At 33.5% G+C, this 26,858-nt stretch overlaps 2 protein-coding genes across 5 annotated transcripts in view; one reads left to right on the forward strand and one right to left on the reverse strand.

Annotated features, from left to right (window-relative positions):
* IMMP2L (inner mitochondrial membrane peptidase subunit 2) overlaps positions 1-26,858 on the forward strand; it is a 405,909-nt gene that overhangs the window by 149,495 nt on the left and 229,556 nt on the right. The window lies entirely within an intron of this gene.
* The window catches only part of LRRN3 (leucine rich repeat neuronal 3), a 46,755-nt gene continuing 20,612 nt past the window's right edge, over positions 716-26,858 (reverse strand). Inside the window, exons 2-3 of one of the 2 annotated variants that reach the window (XM_085568331.1) lie at positions 21,162-21,345; positions 716-19,188 (exon numbers count right to left, since the gene is read on the reverse strand). In XM_085568331.1, coding sequence (XP_085424457.1) covers positions 16,718-18,940 — 2,223 coding nt within the window. In that variant the 5' untranslated portion in view covers positions 18,941-19,188; positions 21,162-21,345 and the 3' untranslated portion in view covers positions 716-16,717. The remainder of the gene's footprint in view (positions 19,189-21,161; positions 21,346-26,858) is intronic. The other variant, XM_021545263.4, reaches the window with a different exon arrangement.

Raw genomic sequence — 26,858 nt, forward strand, 5'->3', positions numbered from 1 at the left:
TGTAAAAATTAATTAGTAACAGATGAATAAAGAAGTAGTAAGTTGAGTTACTCTAAGACTTCCTAAGTGAATTAATTAAATTTATTATTGCCATATAGTCAGGTAGAATGATGAATACAGAGAGAAATTTTCTTGAGAAGAGAGATTAAAAAACTGCAACTATTTCATTTGGTCAGTAGATGAATAAAAATGTTCCCTAGAGAAGTGTTAAAAAATAATGATTGTTACGCAGAAGGTAATGGAATTGTGCTGGTTGCTGCTTCTGGGAACACAAGAGGAAAGATAACTTGAGAAATTCAAAAGCCACAAAATGCTAAACTCCATAATTAATTAATTAAGTTTGTCTTTTCACATGTGTTCTTAATTTCTGGAATACAGGACATCACTGATAGTGAGGAGAATTACTCAGATATAAAATATTGTCTTTATTTGCTTATTCTTCTGTCAAGTGCAGATATACTGGCAACTGTAAATAAGTGGCCTGTAGCAGACCTGTTGTGCCTGCATGGCTCCCCTGTCAAGTTGAAGCTGTGTCTGAGTCTGTGTGTGCTTGACTATACATAGGAGGAATTGATAAATATACTTTAATACAGCATAAATTCTATTCCTTAGAGGAAAGTGAGAACAAATAAAATGTATACTAGGTAGTAAATATGGGGATATTTAGCATGTGCTGTTTATTAATATAACTACTTATCAAGAGCTTTTCTTTAAAAAAGGAAAAGATTTTGATCTGATTGGCTAGGAATTAGATTAATTTTCCTTGTTATACAAAAGGTAATAATTTGATTTAATGGTAAGTGTAGTGTTTATGGAGTCATTATGCACTAAAGTAGTCATTTTGTGAATATAAATAAACACATACTAAAGATGCAGAGGGATAATTAAGACCCATTCCCAAGCTAAAAACCATCTTTTAATGTCATTTTGATAATATTATAACCAGGGTTTTTAAAGTTTTCCTAAACCTCTGTTGTTTTATGTAGACATTGTTTGTCACTTTATCAGAACAAGAGAGAAAAGATTGAGGGAGATTTATATAACACTGCTGGGCTTGAGACTCATTCTTTTGAAGTAATATCTTCTTCTGGATTAGTTAATTTTAATTGAGAGTCTGAAAAATTTAATGAAATTTCTTCTTCATTTTTTAATATGTCTGTGTTGCTTAGCTTGCATATTGATAGCTAAACTGATACCACTGAATTCATACTTTGTGGAGTTAAATTTCAGTGAAATAGTTTTCAAAGGCCAAATCCGTTTTTCTAGCATCCTTGTACGTGGTATAGAGTGTAAGGCTTTTCGAGGCATGAATTTTAGGCTTGTAATTAAAGCAGTTATTACTGTAAGCTGTGTTACTAACCTTTTCAAACTCTCTAATCTAAAAAAAAAAAAAATCTATTCTTCAATGTAATTACAGCTACTCGATTTCTAATATGAACATTTTTACCTTTTCTGCTCCTTGTCTCTTGCTTGTTGAAAAATTTTCTAACATGCTAGTATATTAATATCTTGGAAAAAAAAGGTGTTGCATGGCAGCTTAACAGACTGTAAATATAAGAGCTATTATTTTTTCAGTGCTAATATTGAATGTAGCAATCTATGTGGAATAAGGACTTGCATATTGCCCAAAATGCTTTTCCAAGCTGCATATAGTTCATAAGAAACTTTGAGCCAAAGTGCATCACTGTTTTTGGTGTATGTGAAATACACCATTTCCTGATTTTTAGGAATGAGAAATTTATTTAGTAAGGTTTTCTATCCAATAACGCTGCTTGTGCATTTACATACTCAGAAGCTTTTGAACACTTGACTATTTCATGTTGAATATAGTGGTGCTTGATTTCTACTCTGAATAGAAGCTGATGGAGCAAATGATGCAGGCACCACAGCACTCCAGTTCTGAGTTTATAGGCACTTACATGCCTAAATATGTGCTAAACTTTATTCTAGTATCTAGTCTTAAAGTCAGGGATTGCTAGATTTAAAAAGTGTGAATATGTCCTTACATTATGCTTATATATTAACCTTATAAGCATAATTTAAATGCTGATCTTTGTTGTTTTAAATGAGGGAATCAAAGTTGTAACTTCTATTTGTAATAGTTACTGGTTACAGTTACTTGTTACTGTAAGTAACAATAATGTATACTACAGGAAATATGCATCTGTGATTTTTCATATGTATCAAATAGGGAAGAGCTTGTGGATGACTCGTTCTCCTATGAAATGATCATGAATCAATCCTTTGGCTTTAAATAAAAGGAAGAAAACAAGTATGAGCTAACTAGTAGCTCATAAAAATTGAGAGGACTGTTCAGTGTAACATCTTGAGGCAATTAAAAAAATGACACCTAGTACACAAAATTTGAATAAGCAGTAGAAAATATGGATCTTTCTCTCTCCTGTTTTTAACTGGATACACTATATTGTGTTGCACACAAGGGAAAAATATCCATCTACTTTATAAAGCAGTAATTCATGCTGAGTAGATATGAGCAGTTATTCAGTGAACAATTGATTTTACAGAAACTGGGTTGGAAACTTGGGCATTCATTGCACTATACGCAATTAAGATTTGTACATAAAGTTCACATTAAAGTGGCTGTTTTATTAGGAAAATATTTCGAAAGTGACACTGGACCATCTTAACTGGAAAAGAGATTCTTTTAAGAGTATCTACAAATCAGTTGAAATGTGAAATCAGTGTAAGAATGAAGTATATAGAAAAATAATTTTTAAAAATTACCAAATATTTTGACTTTCTGTGTTTAAAAAATTTTTTAAGAACTATGAAAAAATTTTTAAAAGCTTTGATATTTCCTAGAGTAATGTGAAACATTTAATAACTACTCTTTATAGTTATTATTTTTGCTATAATATCTCAAGCTTTCATAGAGTTAAAAAAAAAAAGAATTTTAGAAGAATTTTGGTTCAAAGGGAGATTTAAATGACATTTAGTTTAACTCCTCTGCAATGAGTAGGGGCATCTTCAACTGGATTAAGCTGCTCAGAGCTATGAAATTACATTAAATAAGCTGAATTTACTGATCTGACTAGTATGGACCAGGAAAAACTTGAATCTGCAAAAGAATGGAGATTTCCTTGTCACTTACCTATCTGATACTTTATTGTGGAATTAAAAATTAAATTATGTGGAGGAGACTACACAAGTCAAAGGTTTGGAATAAATATGGAGTTAAATATTACAAGTTCTTCCATCATTAGCAATTTCTCAAAAGGAAGGAGTTGCTACTGCTGTAGCATGATTCATTTTTTAGTTTGAGGAACAAGGAATAATGAAGACTTATATGACTCAAGATTTTAAGAAACAGATGCTCTAAATATAATTAAGTTATTGCCTCTCATATTTTCCATTCAGTTTCTGAGGGAAGGTAAGAAAATACCAGGAGTAGAGATGAAGGTAGAGCTTAGACTGTCTGTAACTGTTTAATATTTGGCAAGTGCCTTAGAAGAGGATGTCAAGATCATGGGCATCAGCTGTATATGTAGGCTGCACGAGTAGTCAAACAAACTTATTAAATTGGTTTTTTGTGAGAGGAGGATAGCAAACTGAAGTCACTGTGTTTAATTAGTTTCAAATGAAAGAGCATATTAATATCGGAAGGTAAAATGAAAATAGCTGCTATTTAAAAAAAGCTAATTAAGGTGTGGCTCTCCTGAATTGGTTCCTTAGGACATTTTGACCCTTGGTGGTGCTGTCAATTTGAATGATTATAAGGATCTCAAAGGTAGAAGCACAGATTGTCACACTTTAGTAATAGGCAGTTCTTTTGCCTGTGGTCAAAAAGCAAACTATTTCAGTGATGTAGTGTGTTTGAAGTCCTAGAGAAAACTAGTCAAAATGTTTGTCAGCATACATCAGATCCAATAAGCCTGCCTCTGATCAATTCTTATTGCCTGTGGTGGTGATGTTGTGGTGAGAATTTGTTTTTGTGCTATACAGCGGATAAAATGTGAATAAGTTTGGGAAAGTTCTCTAATGAAATATTTGTAACTAGAAGCTATTTTTAAACTAGAAAAACATTTATTTATATATTTATTGATTGTTGGATTAAAGTAGTCATCACCTCAGCTATTTCTACTTATAATGCTTTTATTGATAGGACAACCTTAGAAATTGTGTTAGACTTGCTGGATCCTATGAACTTCATGTGCTGGCAGGATTTTTTTTTCTTTAGTCTGCTTGTACCAGCTTTGGTCCACTGTAGGTCTCAGGGAGGCTCCTGTCCTGACGCCATAAATGAGAAGTTCCTGTGGTTCTGTCTCCCAGTGGTTGAAGCTAAGCATACATCCTGCACAGGCAGAAGCACACACCATGCAGTACACACACTTAACTGACCACACAGATAACTCAGAGAAAAAACAGTTTCTGTATCAGCACCAGCATAAGCACAGAAACATGAACAGCATGGATAGCCAGCTGATGAGGGCTAGAGTTTGTTGCTGCTCACATTTCAGGCTCATTCACAACATATGGGTTTTATACAAATTCTACCCAGAATCATGTCTGTGTCTTACAGTTACTGGAAATAAGAGCTATGGGTCCCCCAGATCTGCAGGCTTTCTGGAATGTCTTATCCAACAGAGGTTTCAGTTCAGCCTGATGTTCTGTAGTAGATTTTGCACACACACACACACACACACACACACACACACACACACACACACACACACACAGGTTTGACAGCATACTTACACAGAAAATAGCCAAGACTAAAGTTTAGTAAGACAGACAAGATTGTGGTGGTCAGGTACAACATTTTGCCAGGCAAATGTACTGACCAGCCACTACATGTGAGTGGTCCCTCTTTTTGTTTTCCTTACTTAAAATTATAAAATGGTTGACGCGAGAAGGGATATTTAAGGGTCTCCTAGTTCAATCCCTGTGTGCAGGGTTTGACTAGATTAGGCTGCCCAAAGCAGTATCCAATTTCACTTCATTTGCTTCCAAAGATGGAGAATACAGAACTTGTCCAGGCAACACATTCCACATAACTTTTTGAGCCAGGTAAGAGACAGTCCTAGCAGAGGGAATGTGTTCCTGGATTTGATGGTCACCAACATTCACAAACTAAGCAAGACATGAAGGAGGCAGCCTGAGTGGCAGTGATCATGCACTGATGGAATTTGCAGTCCTCAGGGATACGGATCAGGTATACAGTACAGTTAGGCCCCTGAACTTTAGGAAAGCAAACTTCCAGCTCTTCAAGAAGATAGTCAGTGGGATCCCCTGGGAGACTGACCTCTGGGACAAGGGAGCAGATCAGAGCTGGCAGGTCTTTAAGAAAGTCTTCCATAGAGCACAAGAGGTAGAAATGCCCAGGAGCATGAAATAGGGCAAGGAAAGCAAAAGGCATGGCTGAGTAGGGACCTGCTGGTCAAACTAAAGGCAGAGTAGCAAATCCACAGGCAGTGGAAACAAGGACAGGCAACCTGAGAAGAGCACAGAGGTGAAGGTCACTCGTGCAAGGATGGGGCGAGGAAGGCCAAGGAGAAGCTGGAACGGAACAAGCTACACAAAGAATAACAGGAAGGGTTCCTACAGGTATGTTAGCCAGAAAAGGAAGGTCAAAGAAGGTGTAAACCTCCTGATCAACAATGCTGATAAACTGGTAACAACAGAGCAAGAGAAGGCTGAAGTGTTCAACAACATTTTTGCCTTAATCTTCAATAACAGCCTCTCTTCCCATGCTTCTGGAGTGGATGGACAGTGGGATGGAGAAGCAAAGTCCCTCTCTGTAAGTAAGGATCAGGTACATGTCCACCTGAAGAACCTGAATGTACATAAATCCATAGGACCTTATGAGATGCACCCCAGAATCCTAAGGGAATTGGCTGATGTAGTTGCAAAGCCACAAAGGATTCTATGATGGTATGTAACAAAACCGTACCCCAAAGAAATAAAATTTCATAATAATTGACAGTACATGAGGAAAGATTTTCTGGTTTGTAAGTTTCATGCTTTGTTTTTTTGGAAGAGAGATTAGGTTGGTTGGTTAGAGCATGGTACTAGGAATGGTAAGGTCATGGGTTCAATCCCTGTATGCTACATTTGAGTTGGACTTGGTGATCCCTGTGGGTTCTGTCCAACTCTGAATGTTTTTTGGCTTTTGAATTTGAAACTTTTTCTCATGTTCATGTATTTATTTAAATTTTTTTACATTTCAGAAAAATATATGCTAGTTATAGCTGGTTACTCATGTCTGTGTTGGCAAAAAAAGAAAGAAAAACTTATATATTTAATTTCACCGTCTGCTGCTCTCCATTTATGCAAAATCATGCCATTTAGATATGTCAAAGAGCATCATAATGAAAATGGTAGAGCATGAGAAAAGGCATGTAAGAAATTCCTTAGGAATGTTGAAAGAGTATGGAAATAGCTGTCTGCATTAGGAATATATTTTAAAATATGGACATTTAAGAGGCCTAAAAACCTACTGAAATTGTAGCATATCTTCAAGAACTCTTAGAATAATTAAGGAAAAAAAAGTAAGATGATATTCCTGTGCAAACTTTGGAGTAATTTCAGCTAAAGTTTTTTTTTTTTGCTTCTCTGAAGAGGTTACATTGCATGTGACTTTTTCCTCTGCAGAATGATCCAGGTTGGAAGATATGTCATCTATTCAACCTCATGCTCAAAACAGGGCCAATTATGAATCAGATAATTTTGCTCATAGTTGTGTACCATATCTCTGCAACCAATTCCCAAGATTTTTTTCCTCATAATTAATTCCGCCTAACTTCTGTTTTAGGTGGTTGTCACTCATTTTCCAGCTGTGCACCTCACTAGTGAGCCTGATCCTGTCTTCTCAGTAGCCACCTCTTAGATATAGAAAGGTTGCTACTTATTAATCTTTATTAATTTTCCAGGCTGAACAAGCCCAGCTTTCTCAGAATTTCTCCTTGGGAGTAGAGCTCTGGCTCTTGACATTTTGGGAACCTCCTGCTAAGCTTGCCACAGTTGATCAATGTCTCATATGAGGCTGGGCAATTAGGGATCCAAAATTAGACACAGTATTACAGAGGTAGTCTAACAAGTGCTGAATGAAGGGGCATTCTTTTCCCCAGTCTTCTATTAGTTTCATATTAATACAGTCCAGTATCCTGTTAGCCAGCTGTGCGTAGGAGCCCCAGGTCATTTTCAGCAGAGCTGCTATCCAGTGGGGCAGTGAGAGGTTAGTACTCATTCAGGTGTTATTTCACTCTAGGTGCATGTGTTCTTGCTGAATTTTGTGTCAGCCTGTTGGCCTAATTCTCCAGCATTTTTAGATTCCTCTAAACAGCAGCCCTAGGCTGCCACTGGTGGTGGCATGTATTGACTGCCTTCTCCAAATTAGCATTGTCAGATTGGTAAGAATTTTGTCTCCTCCTTCAGGTCATTAATAAGCAAGTTAAATCCCAGAGTAAAACCCTAAGGAATGCCTCTTGCAACTGGTCTCAAACCAGTACAAATCATTGACTTCTACCCCTTGAGTGTGGAGTGATATTGTCCAGACTACCATGGCTAGTAACTGTACATTTTAGCACCTTTGGGTATACAATCTATGAGGGAGGCACACTAATAATTTTTTATTAGTGTGCCTTTCTGTCAACCTAATAATTCCTAATGCACTTGGAGCTGGGCTAGAAAAACCTTGAAGGGCTTCACAGCAATGTATGGGCTTCATAATTCAAATCTCTCCAAACTGCAGGAGAGGCAGCTTTACTTGTAAATATATCACCAGAGATTTAGCAGATCAGCTCTGTTTTAGATACTGACACCTAGTTGGCTTATTCAGTCTCTCTTCCACAATTTCACTAATTTTTCAGTTATTTGCTAAGAGTTTTAAAAGGGGTCTTAAAAATTCTTTTTAAAAATCTAGGTTTCTCTTACTGTATTCTGACTGACTTTTTTACATCAGTCATTATTTTAGTATGTAACTTAAATATATTAACTTGACTTTTATAACTTAATTTTAAATAGGATCATTCTAGTCTTCCTTCTTTTCTCCTCTTAATTTAATTGATTTTGTTTTCTTTGTTTTCCCCTCTGCTCTTGGTCTTTTCTTTTTCTTCAGGCTTTTATTCTATATAACAATGATTGGCTTCTTTTTGTTGGAATGCACTTGCTTTCAATATCGTTTAAAACAAGCTCAAATACCTTCCAGTGTCTTTCATTGTTGCCTTTAAATGGATTTTGTAGTTAATCCTTCAGAATTAATTATTTTTAAAGAACTTTGAGGCCTCTTAAAAACAATATTTGATATTTCTTTTGCTCTGGTAATATTTAGAAAAATCACAAACCTTAAGTGGTTATTAGTGACATTATAATTGATACTGTTAAGCAGCTCCTGGACCTTGAGTTCTCTCTTTAATTAGACACTATAGTGTCTCCTTCCCTCTGAGATTTCCTTATGAAAGTATTTTGCCTAATAACACAGGGTTATCAGCTTTCAGTTGTCTTCTGAATGAAACCTCCCAAATGAGACTAACTGTTACTGCCTTCTGCATATAAGTCAGAATTCCCTAACATGCTCTTTGTCATGATTAAGCACTTTTTTTCACTTTCTAATAAATATTTTTGCTCTTGTTTTATAATTAGTATTGTAAATTTTCCCTTGACACATGATCATAAGGTGTGGAAATTATAGTTTGTCTCCTTAGCATTATTTCAGAATAATCTAAAATATTTTTGAAAATAAAACAACAACAAATAAATTTAAAAAAAGGTAAATCTTCTTTACAGCTTTTTGCTGTACTAAATATTTTTGGCCAAATTGAAAGCACATAGGGCTGCTGTCTTCTTTTTCTTCCCTATTTTGTCAAGTCTTGTCTTAATTTGAAACTTTTATATTTATATATACATTTATATATACATTTATATATATATATATATATATATATTTATATTTATATTTATATTTATATTTATATTTATATTTATATTTATATTTATATTTATATTTATATTTATATTTATATTTATATTTCATGGTATCTTAAAGAACACTTGTTTTCCTTGAGTCTTTCTTTATGTCTTTATTATTATTTTTTCTTAACTTCTGATAATACTGTCAGATGATTCTTCTTGTTTAAAATTTGTTTAACTACTGACTAGTCTATTGCTGCATTTGGTTATTGTGTTTCCAGGATGGGCTGTTAGACACAGTGCCTTCACTTGTTCCTTTTGTTCATCCTATTTTTCTCCTTCACTGTCTTTAAACCTACTTGTAACACCTCTTTGTTCATTCAACTTATTTTTTATCTTATTTATTGATTTGATCATGTTGAAAAGTTGTTCTTTTAGCAGTTTTGGCCCCTTCGGCTGCATTTTTACAGCTCTTTCCTGGTTTATTCTATGGTATTTGTTCCATCTTATGTTACAATTGGTTTTAACCATTCATTTATCTCCCTTTGAGTATCTAAAATTTCTCACCTTTCCTCACATTTACTTGTAATGATTACATGGTCGGCACTTTGTTAGCAACATATGAATGTTATTAATTTACCATTTTTTGTTTAAGTATTTTTTCTTATATTTTGTCAATTTTCTAAATATTTTTGAGAAAGTTTTCACGTCTTTAAGGCAAACCTTTTACTAACCATAAAGTCATCACATTATACATAAAGTTTGTCATCTTAATGTAAGTGTCCTAGCATGAAACATTTAGATTATTTATGCACAACCAAGGTGGCGGGATATAAATTTTGGAAAGAGAAAAGTAGAGTTCTTTGCTCGAATGATAAAAAATAAATGCTGATAGTGGGATCACAATGTTGCACGACATACAAGAACAGGGAATTTTCATGTGTAAGATATTTGAAGCAAAAAACAAAATTTAAATGAAGGAGAAAAAAGGAAGAAGAAGACAAGTTGAAGTCAAAGAAAGTCTGTAGGATGAAAATTTTTAATTAGAGATGAATAGCAGGAGCAGACTCTTTAAAACCTTTTAGGTCAGTAGGAGTAAGAATCTGAGGTAAACCTATTTTGTTTGTGATATATTAAAATACAGTAATTTAGAATATATTGTATGGTATATTATTTTGTGTGTAGCTAGATAATATCTGAACATAAAGAGAATTTCTTTGCTGGTATTTAATTTTCTTCACTCTCCAGAATTTCTTTGATGGATATTGAATTATTTAATTCTAAAACAGATGGTCTCCACAAAATATTCTATTCTAAGCATTTTAAATAAATAATATTGTTCTTTTTCCGTTTTGTCTTAATTAAAAATATATGTAATGTTTTCAATTAAATGAATGATGTATATTGCATTTAAACTGTCTTTAGTTTAGCTGTGCAGATGAAAATTCTTGATGGCTCTCAGTCAGGTGGATAGGTTCATATGGCCAGGCTTTTGGTCATCCAGGGGCATACTTTGTAATGTCCAAACTACCTGAACAGGTTGGAGACTAGTGTCTGTTAAATTCAGTGGAAATTACACACCTAAATGCTTTCACTATATGAGGAAATACTGGTGGAGAGTTGTCTTCCTCTCAGCATGGTAGAGAAAAGATTTACAACCGTTTGACAATATATTTCTATTTCTTTTCTTCTAAACCTTTAATTAATTGCACAGGTGTTCAATCCTTGGTGTATGTGCTTTGGTGTGATGTGTTTATTTGTATATACTTATAAATTGTTGTATGCTTTTGAAAGGCTAGATGAATAATAGGATTGTTCTCTTTCTGTTTTCTTTTTTTAATAATCCAGATATGGCAAAAGCTACAAATAACTTCCAATTACTCTGCCTGTAGTGGACATCCTCCATTTTAGGCAGCTTTCCTAAGACCAAGGGGAAGAAAGGGAGCTTTAGTTAGCATAATGCTATTAAAGCACAGCTGACTGCTGAAGTAGGTTGGAGAATAGACTGCAGAGTTTCCAGGGTTGCAATTTTCCTCTGGCTACACTCAAAATGTGCCTTCAAGTCCACAGAGCAATTCAGCTGTTTTTTTTTTTTTTTTTTTTTTTTTTGTTTGTTTGTTTGTTTGTTTGTTTTGGTTTTGTTTGTTTGTTTTTCTTTCATGTCATTGATAATTACAGAATGACAACAAATATCATAGAGAAGGATACTCTAGAAGTACTGTAGGAAGTAGGATATTGGAAGCAGTCTAGTTCATAGAAGGCTGGGAAAAAGATGAAGTATTAATGAAGTAGAAAATAGTTAAAAAGGAGGGCTGCTGCTGATGTAATTTTGTGTAAGCAAACAGTAGGTGATTGCTGAGTGAAAGAATGAAATATGAAGGGTACAAGAGACATTGAATTTCTTGGAAGGTAAAAAAGGATGTAATTTTTTATTGGACTTCAACAGCCTGAAAGGCTGATTTGGACATGATACATTTATAAGTGTTGTGATGTTTGTCTCTACTATTGTGAACTCATCAAATGAAAAGTCTGGAGGTCCTGGGGATGCAGTTCATCCTAGCATGAGTAAAGAAATCTTTTACATTCTTGTAGAATAAATGGAATTGGGATAGTGGTGTGCATGTGCAATCTATTTTAGGTATTGATAGTTTAAATTGTGCAAGCACATGTTTTAGGAGAAAGCATTATTTCACATTTTGGAATATGTTGTATAACACACGAATTTTCAGTATAGCCTTAGTTTGCTAAAAATGGGCATGCATTTATCATTAATACCTTCAAAGCACTCATAAAATAAATTATGTAACAATTTAATTTTCCATTTTTTATTAATTGTTAAGGTAAGATTAATCTAAGATACTATAATTAATAGTAACAATTTAACTTAATCCTTTTATTACCTGATACATAAAGAAAAACACAGCTGATAATTTCTAATGTATTGATGTTTGTTGCTTTACTATAATGAGACTAACTCTAAATGGTTGAGTTTTTTTATTTGGCATGGTTATTGGGCACTTTGTATTTAATTAAAAATGGTAATTCTGATTCTATTTGTAGCCCCTTTATATTCCATTTAAATGTTGGATATTTAGGAATAGATTATTTTAATAATCTGTTTCTGTTTCCTATGAAATCATTCCACCATTATGTCAAAATTATGTTTTAGCTGTCTTTAGTAGACTTCAGACAGTAAGTAACTCACTTTCTCTGGTGTTATAAAGAATTCAACTGTATATTTTTAAGTTTAGCTGACATTCACACTAGAGACAAAAACAAAAAGAAGTTACTGTTACTGTGTTAACAGCACAGAGTAAAATTTCATACAAAAAATAAGAATGGATTACAAGATTCTACCCTCAAAAGTTATTCCCAACAGCCATCTCATGGAATCTGACTTAATGCTCACATGCTCAATGACAAAACACTAAACTCTTTGACCTGTAAAGTGTAGTATATGAATGCTGAAAGGCTTTCTTTATAGAATCTAGGTCTGGTCTGTAAGAAGTGTGTATAGGTGAAGACACCAGAACTGAATTTGATGTACTTTTGTGATTCATGAAAGCATTATGGCTATTTGGAGCACAGTGTGAAATTGTCATTAACATGGATAACAAACAATAGCTATGTAAGGGTAAGGCAGATGGGCTTGTTTTCTGCTTATCTAAACTGTAGTGTTAAAACAACATCAGCTATTTTAGGATCAGGAATAGGCCATCTGCCCAAATTGCGTGCCCGTCCAGCTTTATCTAACTCCCATATTATTATTTTCATTGGAATGTTGTTACATTATTTATTCTTTTTTTCCTTGAGAGACTCTTAATCTCTACCTGATCAGATTTGCAACTAGGTTTTTCTCTAAGAATGCCAGGTCTGTAGTTTAGAATTGTATTTCTCTATTCAAAGATTTTGCCTCCAAATATTATGTTTAATTGATAATTTTTTTAGTAAGTCAGACAACATGTGTCCCTACTGGGAAGTGTTGAAAATGATGTGACAGTCTGGCAAAAATAGTAGCAGGAAATAAACAAATAACCCACAGGAAGCATGGAAGGGAACAGAGAATTTGCATCAAGGCAAAGAAAAGGGCTTTGGGAAAAAGGGTCTAAAAATAATTGAAGCTGAGAGAGAGAAAGATAAGTGAGAGACATTTGTAAAAAGTATTTTTTTAGCTGAAAGAGGAATTTAATATGTAGTTTTCAGCTTTTTTTCTGAAAGAAGGAAGGATTACTTAAAATATTCAGTTACTTTGAAGGTACTTCATTATATCTGCAGCTTTATATCTCTCTGAGAATATTGTAGTTGAGTAGGTAGATGTACAACACATTTATTTAAAGTTTTTCTTGATTGTTCAAAACAACAAGTCTTTTAAACATGATGTCCAATTGGCTTACCCTTCTATCTCTTTTTGATCACCACAACTGTAGAAATGAAACACTACTTAATGTAGCCAGAAAAATAACATAACCATAGTCAGTTTCATACCACAGGGTCTGTTTTCATTATTCATTACTAGTTTTACTGTATGCTTATGCTATTTACAAAGGTTGTTTGTACATCTTGTCTCAGAATACTGAACTGCAGCTAGTCATGGACAGATTACAGTCTGGTACTTCCTTTTCACACTGCCCTATAATGGAAACATTGAAGAGGATGCAACTCCTTTAGAATTTTTATTGAAAGTGAAGTGAATAGCTCAAGTCTCAGTTTCAAAGCACAGTTCTGACTAGACAGGTTATGATTGTGTATTTTAACATTCCAATCATGTAAAGCTTGCCAAGTTTCAGTAATATATTGAATTAATCCATATAAATGAGTAATTGCAAGTCTCTTGTTAAATATCTAACTTATATAGCTGTCATATGTGGAAGTGAAGTTTGGTGGTTTTTTCCTTTAATTTTCACAAATTTTGTCACCTAGCTTAATTTTTGTTCTCTGTCTTGATTTTTTGTTTACTAAATGTTTAGATTATCTTTTCCTTGTTTTGATAATATTTCTCTTTTTTTTGTTGTTGTTGTTGTTCAGCATTTTCCCTGAGTATACATAGATTTTTTTCCTGAGAAAATTGGTTCCAATAATTTCTAATGATATGAAAGGAAAAGCTATTTAAATTACACATTTGGTACATCAGTCAACTGACCTACCAAAACACTAGATTTGGAAGGTCAGCCTGTATTTCAGAAGATAGGGTTTTTTTTTACCTACCTAGCAAGTAATAGCAGGAATTTTTTTACTCTGGATATATTTCTAGTAATTTGGTTTCTGACTTCTACAAAAGCTGCATGTTATTATTTTTTCAATTTTTTTTCTAATCTTTAGCATGAGGTGAACTTTCAGCCACTTTATGACTCTTTTAGGTTGTGTTCAATGGCTGTCTCCTCTATTCCATTTAGCTATTGCTTTCAAAATGTCTTCTGAAGTTTTAATAATGAACTTACTTACTGTATACTTTCTTACTTACATACTTACTGTATACTTTCTTCCATGTAAAATTTCTTGTTTTGTCAATGCCACAGATCCATTGAATTCAGTTGAATAATAAGAATTATTTTCTTCCTTATGTCTGACAGAGTTGCTTTTCAATTTTTTTATCACAGTTCTTCTAGAATTGTCTGGTATGTGAACTTATTTTCTGTACCATATAGCAACCTATTTTAGAAATGTCTCTTCTAGCTTCAGATAAAAAAGGATCTTTTATTTATTATTGATCATTATGTCTTACTGGCCAGCAAACATTATGGGAAGAATCCTAATTTCTGTTTTAAATTATCTTGAGGTCATTACTTCAGCCTACACAAGCAGAATAAGTTTTATTGGAGAATTTTGGAAATGGAAATTTCCTTTTAGGATATAAATCCATGTATTTTTCTCCAATTTCTTATCTACATTTTATGGGTACTTTTTAAAGTTATGATTTCACAACATTTTTAGCTAAACTAGAAACTGAAATGTTCCTATATAAGATAGCTTTTGACTGTGTTAGCTGATTAAATACTGCAGCTTATTTTTTTAAATGGCATCAAATTTTTTACCAAAAAGTAAATGCTTTATCTTTTTATGAATAAAACATCTTTCAGTCTAGTAGCTGATATAAAAAAGTAATATAAATTAATGAATTTTTTTTCAGTATTGTATCTAGCCAGATATTTCAAATACTTATGTTTGCCTTCTCTTTTTCATTAGTGGTACATTTCAGAATGAGGTTTGCTGTCAAATGCCAAAGAAAAGTTAATCTATTTCTACTCTTCTGGTTTGAATAACCAGTAGGTACTGCTTTTAATGCATTAATGCATTAAAGGATTTTAATACATTCCTGAGATAAAACTATGAAATAAATGGAAACACAAGTGTGTAACAATACTTTCCTGTTTCTGAGGAAATGAAATACAGTTCCTTATGTTTCTTCCTCCATTGGAGTAAACATACCAATTAATGAAATACCTAAAAATTTTAGCCCTATGCCTTGTGTAGAGAAAAACAACCTTCGTAATTGAGATTATGAAAAATCATACTTCAGCACAACTAAGTTATTTCTATGATTTTTAGGAGATTCTACTTTGCTGAAAAAACTGCTTTTACTTTTTTTTTGCATGTTTGTGCAAAAATGCAAGTTAATATGTATTATGCTATTAAAGCTGGAAAGCACATTTATTATTTCCTAAGGACTTCAGGCTTATGTAGGGTATCTGTAGAAGAAATAGCTGTCCATTTTTATATACAGCTACACAAGAATTCCACCACTCACCTGTTACTTCTGTGGGGATTTTGACAGAAAAATGTCTTTGGTCATGGAAGATGGCTAATACCATGGGGATGTTTCTGTATAGAGATTAAAGATGTTATGTTTATATGGATGGTGGTTCACAGTACTACCATGGAAAGCATTGCCATGTATTCTAGAAGAGACTACTTTTATCTAATAATAAAATGATGTCATAAAGATATAATGAAATAGAAATCTGCAAGCTCACATGTTGCTAAGAGAACAGAAGTATTTCACACAGATACATAAAAGTGTATAAAATAAAAAGATCAAAGAACTATTCATTAACCAACATCCATGCTGAAATCTAATTTAAGTGGGTTTAAGTGGCCTCTTCTCCAACATTCCTTTTGCCTTTATAATGTTCTTCGGGTAAATAAAATTTGCTAAAAAGCTATCACTAAACTTATGCTTCTGTTAGGAACATTATACAACCTAAAATCAATAAAAATATCCTTTGTGCTCAGATTAGCATTTTCATAGGAGAATATGTAAAGAGATATTTTATCAGACTTTGGATTGTGTTTGTTTATTGTCAGACAAGAACTCCCAGAAAGGTGGGGTGTTTTCTTTAGAAACAACAAGACAAAAATTATTTTGATTTTAATCAAAAATGTATTTTCTCATTAAAAAAAATTCACATACTCACTGTGTCTACTCTACAGAGTTTGTCCATTTCATTACACCATATGTCAATCCTAGTATATCTGTTCACTGCAAAAACTCGTGGCTATTTTGTGTAATACAGCACAGGAGGAGGTATTGCTCAGTTCCACTACTTTTATATAATAATTTAAAAAAAAAATACAGAAAATGTTCTTGGCTACTTCCACTGTATTCCAGACTTAAAAGTCCCATGAAAGTTCTAGAATATGAAGTTAATTTTATTTGGTTGTTAGAATACCCTTAGAAGCCAGTTAATTTAAATTCTTCTCTCATACTTTGTCATATATATTCCATTTGTTGGCAGCAAAAAATCCAGGCATTTAGTTCCTAAAAGAAATATTTTTTTTTTGTTGCCTTTTTATTCAGCACAAATACAGTCATGTGCTTTTTATTTCAGAAGTAAGTTATATACTGACATATTTATGACATATTTGTTGGTACTCCTATTACAGTTGCTTTTACTTCCATTGCTGTGCTTTTTTCCTTGCCCATGTCCCAAAGAGTGATTAGAGGAGGATAAAGCTCATTGAGGGAAAAGGATTGTTTCTTCAGGTAATTCCTTAGATAGCTGTGTCCAGTGCCATAGCTCATATCTTGAGAGATGCAGCTGTAGAGATATATCACAGATATGATTCCCAAAAGAGCACCAAGGCTGGCAAGGAATCCTATTATGTTGTTCTTTTCATAGCCTTTCACTTCCAAGTCCAGTCCTTTTGTGGTTACATTGACACATTGTTTCTTGTTCTGAGAATAGATAGTGGGAATGTCTATACAAATTTTATATTCAGTTGATGGATTTAGATGTGTAAGATTATATACCTTTATATCAGATGGTATTCGAGCACTCTGTGCAGCCCGGGAGTCTTCAGCTTTCAGAAAGGCTGTCCATCTAACACTGGACTTCAGAATCTTAGAACTTGCTTTCCATGAAACCAAAACAGAATTAGATTTTATGTCTTTTATTTTAATATTTAAAGATCCATTGTGTTCCTGAGGGAAAGAGCCATCCACTTTAATCATGACTGACTTTAGGTCTGCCCCAACTAAATTTGTTGCTATGCATGTGTATAAGCCACTTTCTCTTTGTGTTACATCACTTATGTCTAACGTTCCTTCAGAATGAATGTAGTACTTATCAGAGTTAGTATTAGGCAAAAGTTTGTGTCCAGATGGTGTTATCCAATAGATTTCAGGTTCTGGTTCTGCTGTTGCTCTGCAGTGCAAAGAGATATGGCTGCCAGCTTTTAAATCCAATGTAGATGGGAAACTTTCAGGAGCTATCAGAGGAAGACAGATTTCCATCATTTCCCGAAAGTGTACTTGTCTCACATTCTGACCTTGGAATTCAGGAGGGTCTACACAAAACAGGGAGTCTGGCTCCATGAACCGAATGTTTGTTTTATTCATGTTAATCCAGCGGATGACACAGTCACACCTAATGGGATTGCTGTGTATGCTGACTTCTTTGAGGTTAGGCAGGGATTCCACAGTACTGCGGTACAGCGCACTCAGTGCGTTGCTGTTGAGCATGAGCGATTCCAGCTTGGGAAGTCTGTAGAATGCATTGGGGTGAATGTATGATAATCTGGGGTTATTGGTTGCTTCTATTTTTCTTAAATCTGGCAAATTATCAACAGCAAGACTATCTATAGAAATCAGTTCAGGCATGTTATTAATTCCTAACTCTTTTAGGTGCAGCATATTGCTAAAATCTCCTCGCCGTATTCTGTTAATAGGATTCTTATTTAGATCCAGAAATTTAAGATTTGTAGCCTTTTGAAGAGCAATATGGGGCACTCTAACAAATCTGTTGTCATAAAAGGAAATGCTTTCTAAGTTGTCAAGGCCAGCCAAAGCATTATCTGGTATTTCAGTGAGATTTATACCTGCTAAAACTAAGCTGCGCAGATTGCTAAGAGGCTTGAAGTTCATGTCTTCAATTCTGATTATTGGATTTTCTCCAATCATGAGAATTTCAAGATTAGGAGTAGCTTCAAACCACTTTCTGTTGATCACTTGAAGACCATTTGAATTGAGATGAAGTCTGAGAAGATTATTGAGGCCTATGAAAGCTCCTGGTGCAATCACAGAAAGCAGATTATGATTAATATAAAGCTCTTGTAAATTGTTTAGTCCAGAGAGACATTCTTCAGGGAGCTCAGTAATTTTGTTTTCTTCAAGGTACACTGACAGTAACTGTGGTATCTTTCTAAGATTAATACTGGTCACTGAGGATAAATTGTTCTGAGATAAATCTAGACCAGTTAAATTCACTGGCAAGTCTACTGAGTGTTCAATTTTTGCAATATTATTAGTCTGTAGAAGTAGAACTTGTGTGTCAGCAGGCAGCATGGCTGGAAAATGAAGAAGGCCTAAATCATTACAGTCCACTGTTGGAGCTTCCATGTAGACAGACCTGGGGGTGAACCATGGCCTGATTTCACATACACATGACTCCGGGCAGTCTGCTTTTCGTCCTACGGCTTGTAGTAGAGCAGTGGTAACTAGACCAAGCAGTAAATTAATTTTGAGTTGCAGGTCCTTCATCTTAGCCCAAATGTTCAGGAAAGTAACAGACCCTTCCAAAATAATAGTCTTGGAATTCAGTATGACCTGGTCAATTAATAAAGCACAATCTTGCATTTATCAAATGACGATTGTGAAGGACTTCCTTCCTGAGGATAAATGATAAATTTGTAACCAGCTTGTCTAGTAATAAGAAGCATTTTGTGGAAATGAAGGTCACTTTGTCCTTGCTGATATAAAATTGATGAGCTTTGTGAAGATGAAGTATGTATAGATGGTCATAGGAGATTAAACAATTCATTTATTTAGTAGTATTAACTTCAAATCCCATGATTGATTAGTGTTTGCAGGAACGACAAGATGACCTAAAATACAAGAAGAGGAAATAATTAGTATAAGAAACTATAAAGTTATAAATTAATTTAGCTATCTTTTGCTCTCTGCTGTTAATTATTACAAGTAAGAAAGGAAAATGACTGTGGTGTCTGGAGTATTATAGTGGTATCCAGATAGCATAAATTAAGTTAATATAGTAATATGTCTTTAGACTTTTAGCTTGTCATACATCCAGTGGAGCGTTGTTCTACAGAAAGATGAAGATCCACAGAGTATAAGGTAAAATAAATCAGTGAGATTTTTCTACATATTTTATCCTCCTTTAAAATATTTTCTTTTCTCTTTCAGTTATCTCTAGAAATAGACTAATTTCTGTTGGCTTTGAAAATGTAAATACTGATAAAAATCCTACAGAGCATGAATATTTAACTTTTTTACATGAAGTTTGTAACTATAAAGAATGTAATTTATCTAAAATGAAAGGGAAATGGAATAGTTGGATTAGTACACATTCCTAATGACATTCTTAGGCAAGACTGTGAGATATTTATACAGAAATATATGAAACTGAAAATCCACTGTTTTTATGATTTTTAATACTTTTTTGTAGCTGCTCTCTTGAAAGAAAACTTTTTTATTTTAAGTGTTATTTAAAAGGAAATATGTACCTTATAATAAATAGCTTCTGATCTTGGCAAATTCAAGCTAATCACTGACTTTCTTGCTTATTCTGACTTCAATAACCTCAATTACAAGGAATATTAGGGAAAAAGTGTCTTCAGAGTGATAAGGAAAAAAAAAAATTACACTAGTGATTACTTCTTTGCTCTGTAGCTCTGCAAGAATTTGAAACCTGTAGACTGCCTTCAGGTCCCAAATTATAGTAAAAACTGAAACCTTGTGGCATCAATGCCACTTGTGGCATCAAATGCTCTTCCCAGTTTTTTGGTATGTACTTTTTTTTTGTGGAGTAAAACAAATCTAACTTTGAGTTTACATTTTGTTCCAATGCATGTAATACAAAAGCTTCTGTATTTTCCTATATCAAGTAGTATACATTCACTGCTTAATTTACTTCAGAATATAGACTTTACACTTCATCCAGACTGTTTCTGAAGACCGTTGTGCAATACACATTTATGCCCTTCCCCCCCCTGCCTGTAGTGCTAAAATTCACATTGACATTGTTTACAAACCTTAAGATCAATGCTTAATTATCATTATAAATAACTTTGCTTGTATAGATAGAATTGCAAAAGTTAAGTGTCAAGAATTTGGATTTATGTGTCCTTTCCAAGCCCAGGAGGATTTGACATAGTGTTCACCCATTCATTCCATGAATGGGTGCAGAAGAAAGGTGTTGGACTGTGTAAAGTAATATGAACATCAGGCCAATTTGAAGTAGATTTGGCAAGCCTTTGAGAATCTTCTTTGTGTTATGTGCATTTAAGAACATTTAATATTTTAACATACAAGTTTATTAATAGTGTGAACCGACAACGTGTGAGATAAACATACAGAAAACATTCTGTTGTTTTGAGGATCAATAGTATGTTTTTATGCACATGGCCCAGTTTATGCTAAAATACTAAGACATACTGACTGAAATAGTAAAAATATAATCTGTTCCTTTGTTCTGGGAAATGAGATGAACTTGAGGCTTGCAGAAAAATAAAGGTTTGTGTTGAAAAGTTAATGACTGCAACTTGCTCTTAATTTTGCCACCAGGAGGTAAGGTGATACCCCTAAGTGGAGTACTTCACATTTACTAAAGATCTTAGTAGAAATCCTTCTATGCCAAATATAGAGATGTAATTTACTGTGTAAGGGGAAAAGAGGATGGCCATGTGGCAGAGAACTTTTTGTTCTTGATACATACTCATGAACCACATTTTGTGCTGACTATTGTATTTTCAATTGGATTGTATATTAAAATATCTTTTTAGCATGACAAATACAAAATATATGTTTCAAATAATTGAAAGATTATCGAAAATCTTACCTGAATTTCAAATTAATTGAGATTCAACAGACTATTACTGCAGATGTCTTATCTCAGTTTTTTGATCCCACTATGATGCTCTGGGACTTCTGCTCAGTAGAGGTACTTGTGAGAGCATTCTGGGAAGCATAACAATGCATCTGACCTGATTTTCTGTCCTTCCCTGGAAATTTGATATTGGCCACTGTGAAAAGTAAAATATGGACCAAGATGGAGTTTTCATGTGTGTCCCAGGCACCTGTGAATCTGTACCATTTAAAGTACATAAACTACATTTTCCTGTACTTTTGAGCCAACATACTCCTGTATTTACATTTATACACCTGATTTTATATTCTAGTTTCAATGGGATTCTCAAACCAAAAGTAAGGGCACCAGTGTCATACATATCAGATAGGCTTTCTGCAAAACCAGCAGAAAAAAAAGAGCGGGATCCAGGTTGAAATTCTGCTTCATTATGATTTAATCTGATGTCCTTTCTCTTTCTGGTGAGTGCTTTAGCTAATAAGTCACCAGCTCAAGCTCATATGGTGTTCTAGCATAAATCTTTCTTATTTCTTTGGTTAAAGTGCTTCTGTCTTGTGTAAAATATTCACTGAGGTTGAGTGGCTTGAATAACAGATTGTAGAATAGTTTTGACACTTCCAGCCTGCAGCCATAGTTTCAAAATACACTGTTTCAATTGAGAAAGATTTTTTGTTTAAATAGTGGCATATCTATGTATTTCTTTATATAAAAAAAATATTTGTTTTTAACTGTCATTAAAGGTGTAGAATAAAATGTTTCTGGAGTAGAATGGACATCCATGGTGGCTTATGAGATCATGCAATCATAGAATAGAGTATGTCAAGTTGGATGGGACCCATAAGGATCACCTACTTCTGGCAGGACAACCTAAAACGAAATCCTATGACAGTAGTACTCTTCACATGACAGAATACATAAAAAAGACATACATTACAACAACAAAAATTACATATAATGCTATGAGTGGCAAAATTTGAATTTGGTCCTTTGTATTCTTAACTAAGAATATAAGAAAAAAATGGTTTGCTGATGTAAGTTTTCCAGTCCTACTTGAAGTGATCAAAGCCCAGAATCAAGTTAAGCAGTATAACTGCTTAATGCAGTTGCATTGATTATGTGAGTGTGTCTGTGTGTATGTAACTAATTTACAACCTTGAGATATCTTCAAATAATTTTGAAGTGAAAAGTGAGATGTCATTCACTGTAACAAAATAAACCTCATGTAAATTGCACTCAGCAGCATAAACTGTATCAGAAGTTCAGTTTCCTTGAAGAATGTGGTATCACAGACATAAGTGTTTGTATTGGGGTAAAAACATTTAACTTCATGTTACTTTCAACTTCTGGAATGTATTGATTCCTTTTCTTTATTAATGTACTAGTAGAATAAAATTGAATGTAAATGCTCTTATTAGCAGTGATCTTCAGAGGTTTTTTTATGTGTTCTAGTGCTTTAAAGCTGAATGCTTTGTACCATCTAGAGTTTTATGTGAAAGTTTTGTATTTTGAATGTTGAGTTTTAAAGGTACTAATATAAGGACACAGAGAACCTGAAAGTTATTTGTTCTGTTTCTTTAGTAGTATTTAAAATAACTGAGGTTAACATATATAACAGTTTCAGTGCCAAGAAATAATTTTCTTTCTTGTTTTAAAAAATAAGTTTTTTCAAATAATGCAACTGTGCCAGCATTAACTCTTTGTTAGTGGATTTTGGTGACATTTCAAAATTATAGATGTGATGTTCTAAGCAATTCTTAGAACTTCTACTATTCTTAGAACTTTCTCAGAGTAGAGAAGCTTATACAGGTAAGGTTCCACAGCAGATTACCACCAGTAAGCTGAGGTGCAGGATAGATGTTTCCACACGAGCAGCAGAAAGAACTGTGCATCATAGTTTTGGAGTCTTTGATGTAATTCTTTACCCAGCTGCACTTATAAATATTTGTGGGTACTCTGATTGCACTTGTATTTCCTCATCCAGATGAAATAGTATGGTTTGCTTCCTAATGTCTGTGAATAAAAAAGCTAAATATTTTCTATCTAATAAATTAGTATTCCTTATTAGTGCTTCAGGATTTTTGTTATTGTTTTGTGCACGAGAATTTATGTACTAAAACTGCTTAAATCTTTGTGAACAGATCATCTGTTTTTTTCTGGAGGTCCATCCCTGTTGCCACCTATACTTGGTGTCTTACTAAATGTGGTGTGTCTCTTCCTTTTAAGGTATTATCTCTTGCTTTTAAAAAAATGTACCCTTATGTGTGCGACTTTTTGCAGCCTAATTATTTCTTGTGTAAACAATGATTGTTATGTCTTAATTAGGTTTCTTTGATTTACTGCTATTGACAGCTGGAGACTTGATTTACAAGAGGGTATCACCATTATTTGAGCTGGAAAAGACATTCAGTGAATGAATAAACTGAGCAACATTTGTCATCACTGGAGCAACAGACAGCTAAGAACCAAGTCAGAGTGGGCAGAAAGGAAAAGAAACACGTCAGATTTTGGCAATCATTCTTTTCCACTTCAGCAGTTAGAGAGACAGTGATAAAAACTAAAAATGCAGCAGTTACAGTGCAATGTGCCCTGCTGGCAATAAGGCAAACAGTGCACTTCACAAGGACCAATTTAGAGGTGGCAAGCATTTAGAAAACACAGCTGTTCATACAAAGCTACCTTTCAAACATATCAACTGAGAGAGCACTTCTCAGTTCTTGTCATTATAACCACTTTGAGCAGCTCTATGGACAGAAATATGGAAGTGTCACTAACCAAAAAGTGGGCATGAGACATTCCATAACTTACTTGCTTTTAGTTACAGCACACAGGGATTTTTTGGGTTTTCTAAGTGTTGGTTATGGAAATATACAGACTGAAGTTTGAACATGCAATATCTAATAATTTTATGAGGCATTTTTCATTGCTTGTTTCATAGTCAAAACAAACAAAAAAGCTTCCTTGGGGCATTTTTTATTACACTACAATTAATAAAAAGATGCAACATCTTATATATTTGACATATTTCATTAAAGCACAAAAAGTTAGTATAATAGATATAATAGATTTTCATTACAGAATTGGTCTTGAAATAATATTTATAGAAGTAAGCTATACTAGCTGATCTGACAGGATTCCTGAAAATTATATAGGCACTGTAAAAATTGAAAGCATTTCTGCTAGCCAATGTAGTCTTTCTTGTCTTTCTTTCATTCCATTCTCTGGAGCAAAGTGTTTCATTCTGTTTCTCTTTACAGAAAAGAATATGCTCACTTTAATATGCTCTTAATATTTTATATTTCTACATATAGCTAAGATATAGCCACGCATTGAAAGACAAATGAGAATTTTCTAGAAGTTTTGTGTTTCTGAGGTGTTCAACTTGGGCAGCTGAGAGTGTCAAATGTCTTAGTTTGAAAAAAACTCTAAAGTGAGTACCTGAAATATCTGTACATTTGTGAAAAATTTGGGTAGGGCTCTTACCTTGACTAATTTGGAAATCCACTTTACTTTTTTTCTAATGTTTGATTTTTAGAACTTCAGACTGGCCCTGAATAACATTACACACAACATGTAAAAGAAATGGCAAAGCTGATATTCAACCCTAGAAGCAACTGGAGCTTCTGAATAACTGTTTCAGCATATGCTTTTATTTATTTTGTGAAATTGTTACAACTCCTTTTAATTTTTCTCCTTAAGTGGAATAAATTTGCTTGAGGGAAAGCCACAATCTTGGAATGTTTATTGTGCCTGTAAAACAGGACATGTTCTCATACCTTAGACCACTACAAGAATGACAAGGTTTTATAAACCAAGAATATTTTTTTTATATCAATGGGCATTTAGTGATTTGAGTTTTCTTTAATCTACAGATACAGATATAGTCAGAAAAACATTATCATCAGCTACATTAACATGAGATTCAACCTTTATCTATCACTAATTGAGTCTGGCTTACTATTCTTCTGTTCTTGTTTACAGTATCTTAATGGAGTTCAGCAGATATAAGAGGAATTATCACCACCTATAATTCATTAAGATCTTACTAAAGTTTCATTCCTGTATCAATCAAAAATTACATTCCAGTATTTTGAAAAACATTGCAATAGATTGAAGATCCAGAGGACTCCACATATATTAAAACTTACAGCTTAGAAAATACAGTATTCAAAGTAGATGTGATGAAAGCAAAAGGTTAAATGGAATCCAAAGGGATATATATATATATATATTAATTCATTGTATATGCTATTCTAGATTAACTTTTCAATGGATATAAATGAATGTTTAGTAAAACATCTTTAAGAAATGCAGGATAGAAAAATATTAGTATGTTTACTAGCCTGTTTTAAACGGGAGTACCATCACTGACCATGGGATGGCAGACAACTTTGGGAGTACCTGTATGTGCAGTAAGATGTTTGTCAATCAAAATCAAAAAGCTTGATAGAAATAGTATTTTTATTGACATTATTAATATGGTGTAAGCAGAATCATTGTGCATTGGAGCTAAAGGAGTGGATCAGGACCATCACCTTATGTGTCCACTTGCTGCTAAACAAAATCCTGATCTTTACTCCATGGAGCTTAAAAATTAAAGGCAAGAAAAGGAACAACTGATAATACAGATGGGTAAGAGAAAAAAGTCACTGTGGCAATTTCTGAATATCCTTGGGTTTATTCTCCTCTAGCTGTAGTCATGATCCTGCATTACTTTTATAGTCTATAATTTTAGATTTTCCTTCTATTGTTCTGTCTCTCATGTGCTTTTAACTTGTAATCATACACTACCTAGCCATTGAATACATCTCTCCTTTTCACAAATGTCACAGCAAAAGGTGATGAAAAGTTACTTTGATCTCACAAAGGAATTAATCATTTCAGTAATTGCAGTTACCACCTATTTTTTTACTTCTCATAATATAAAATGTACAAAATATTTTTTTTTAGTGAGCAGAGATTTTATAAAATTATATTTTTATGACAAGAGAATGAATTTCAATGGAAAACACACATTTATTTACCATTTGTATTTTAACTTGTCATTTATGTTCTAATTTGTAATGTAGCTTTCCAAATCTTCTTGCAATATATTCAATGTTTTTCCATTAAACTACGTATAATTATATGTACTTGGATGAAGAAAAACAAGCTTTAAAAAGAACCTGAATTGATTTTTAATTTTATTTCTTCTTCCTGAATCAGATATTGCATGTATAATTCTGAGGTTGTTATATAGAGATGTAACACAGTGCTAGTATTACATATATATTTTCTAGTTGTCAGAGAAAACAGACTAAAATGTTACCAATAACTCTTCAAAATACTTATGTCCTTGGTATCCTTGCTGTAGTCCTTAACCTTAGACAGATTTCACTGTGTGACTTATTTATCATTTTCATTATCAAGCAATTATGTACAAAAATGATGGCTGTTACTTAGGAAAGTATTATGTTAGTTTAATTTAGATTTATTCTTACATGTTCAACTTCTTTTTGACAGTTGTCATGTTAGCAGTGGAGAAGCACATACTGGCAGATACCTAGGCACATAGTTGGCAAGAGACCAGTCACGTTCTGGATGTGGGTGCATGTACCCAGCTACCAGATGCTTCTAGCAGATGGCCAGAACTAAAGATTTCAGACCAGTTTTGGCTTGATTTTCTAGAAAGCA

This window comes from Lonchura striata, chromosome 1A (assembly GCF_050655825.1).
Source record: "Lonchura striata isolate lonStrDom1 chromosome 1A, ASM5065582v1, whole genome shotgun sequence".
NCBI lineage: Eukaryota > Metazoa > Chordata > Aves > Passeriformes > Estrildidae > Lonchura > Lonchura striata.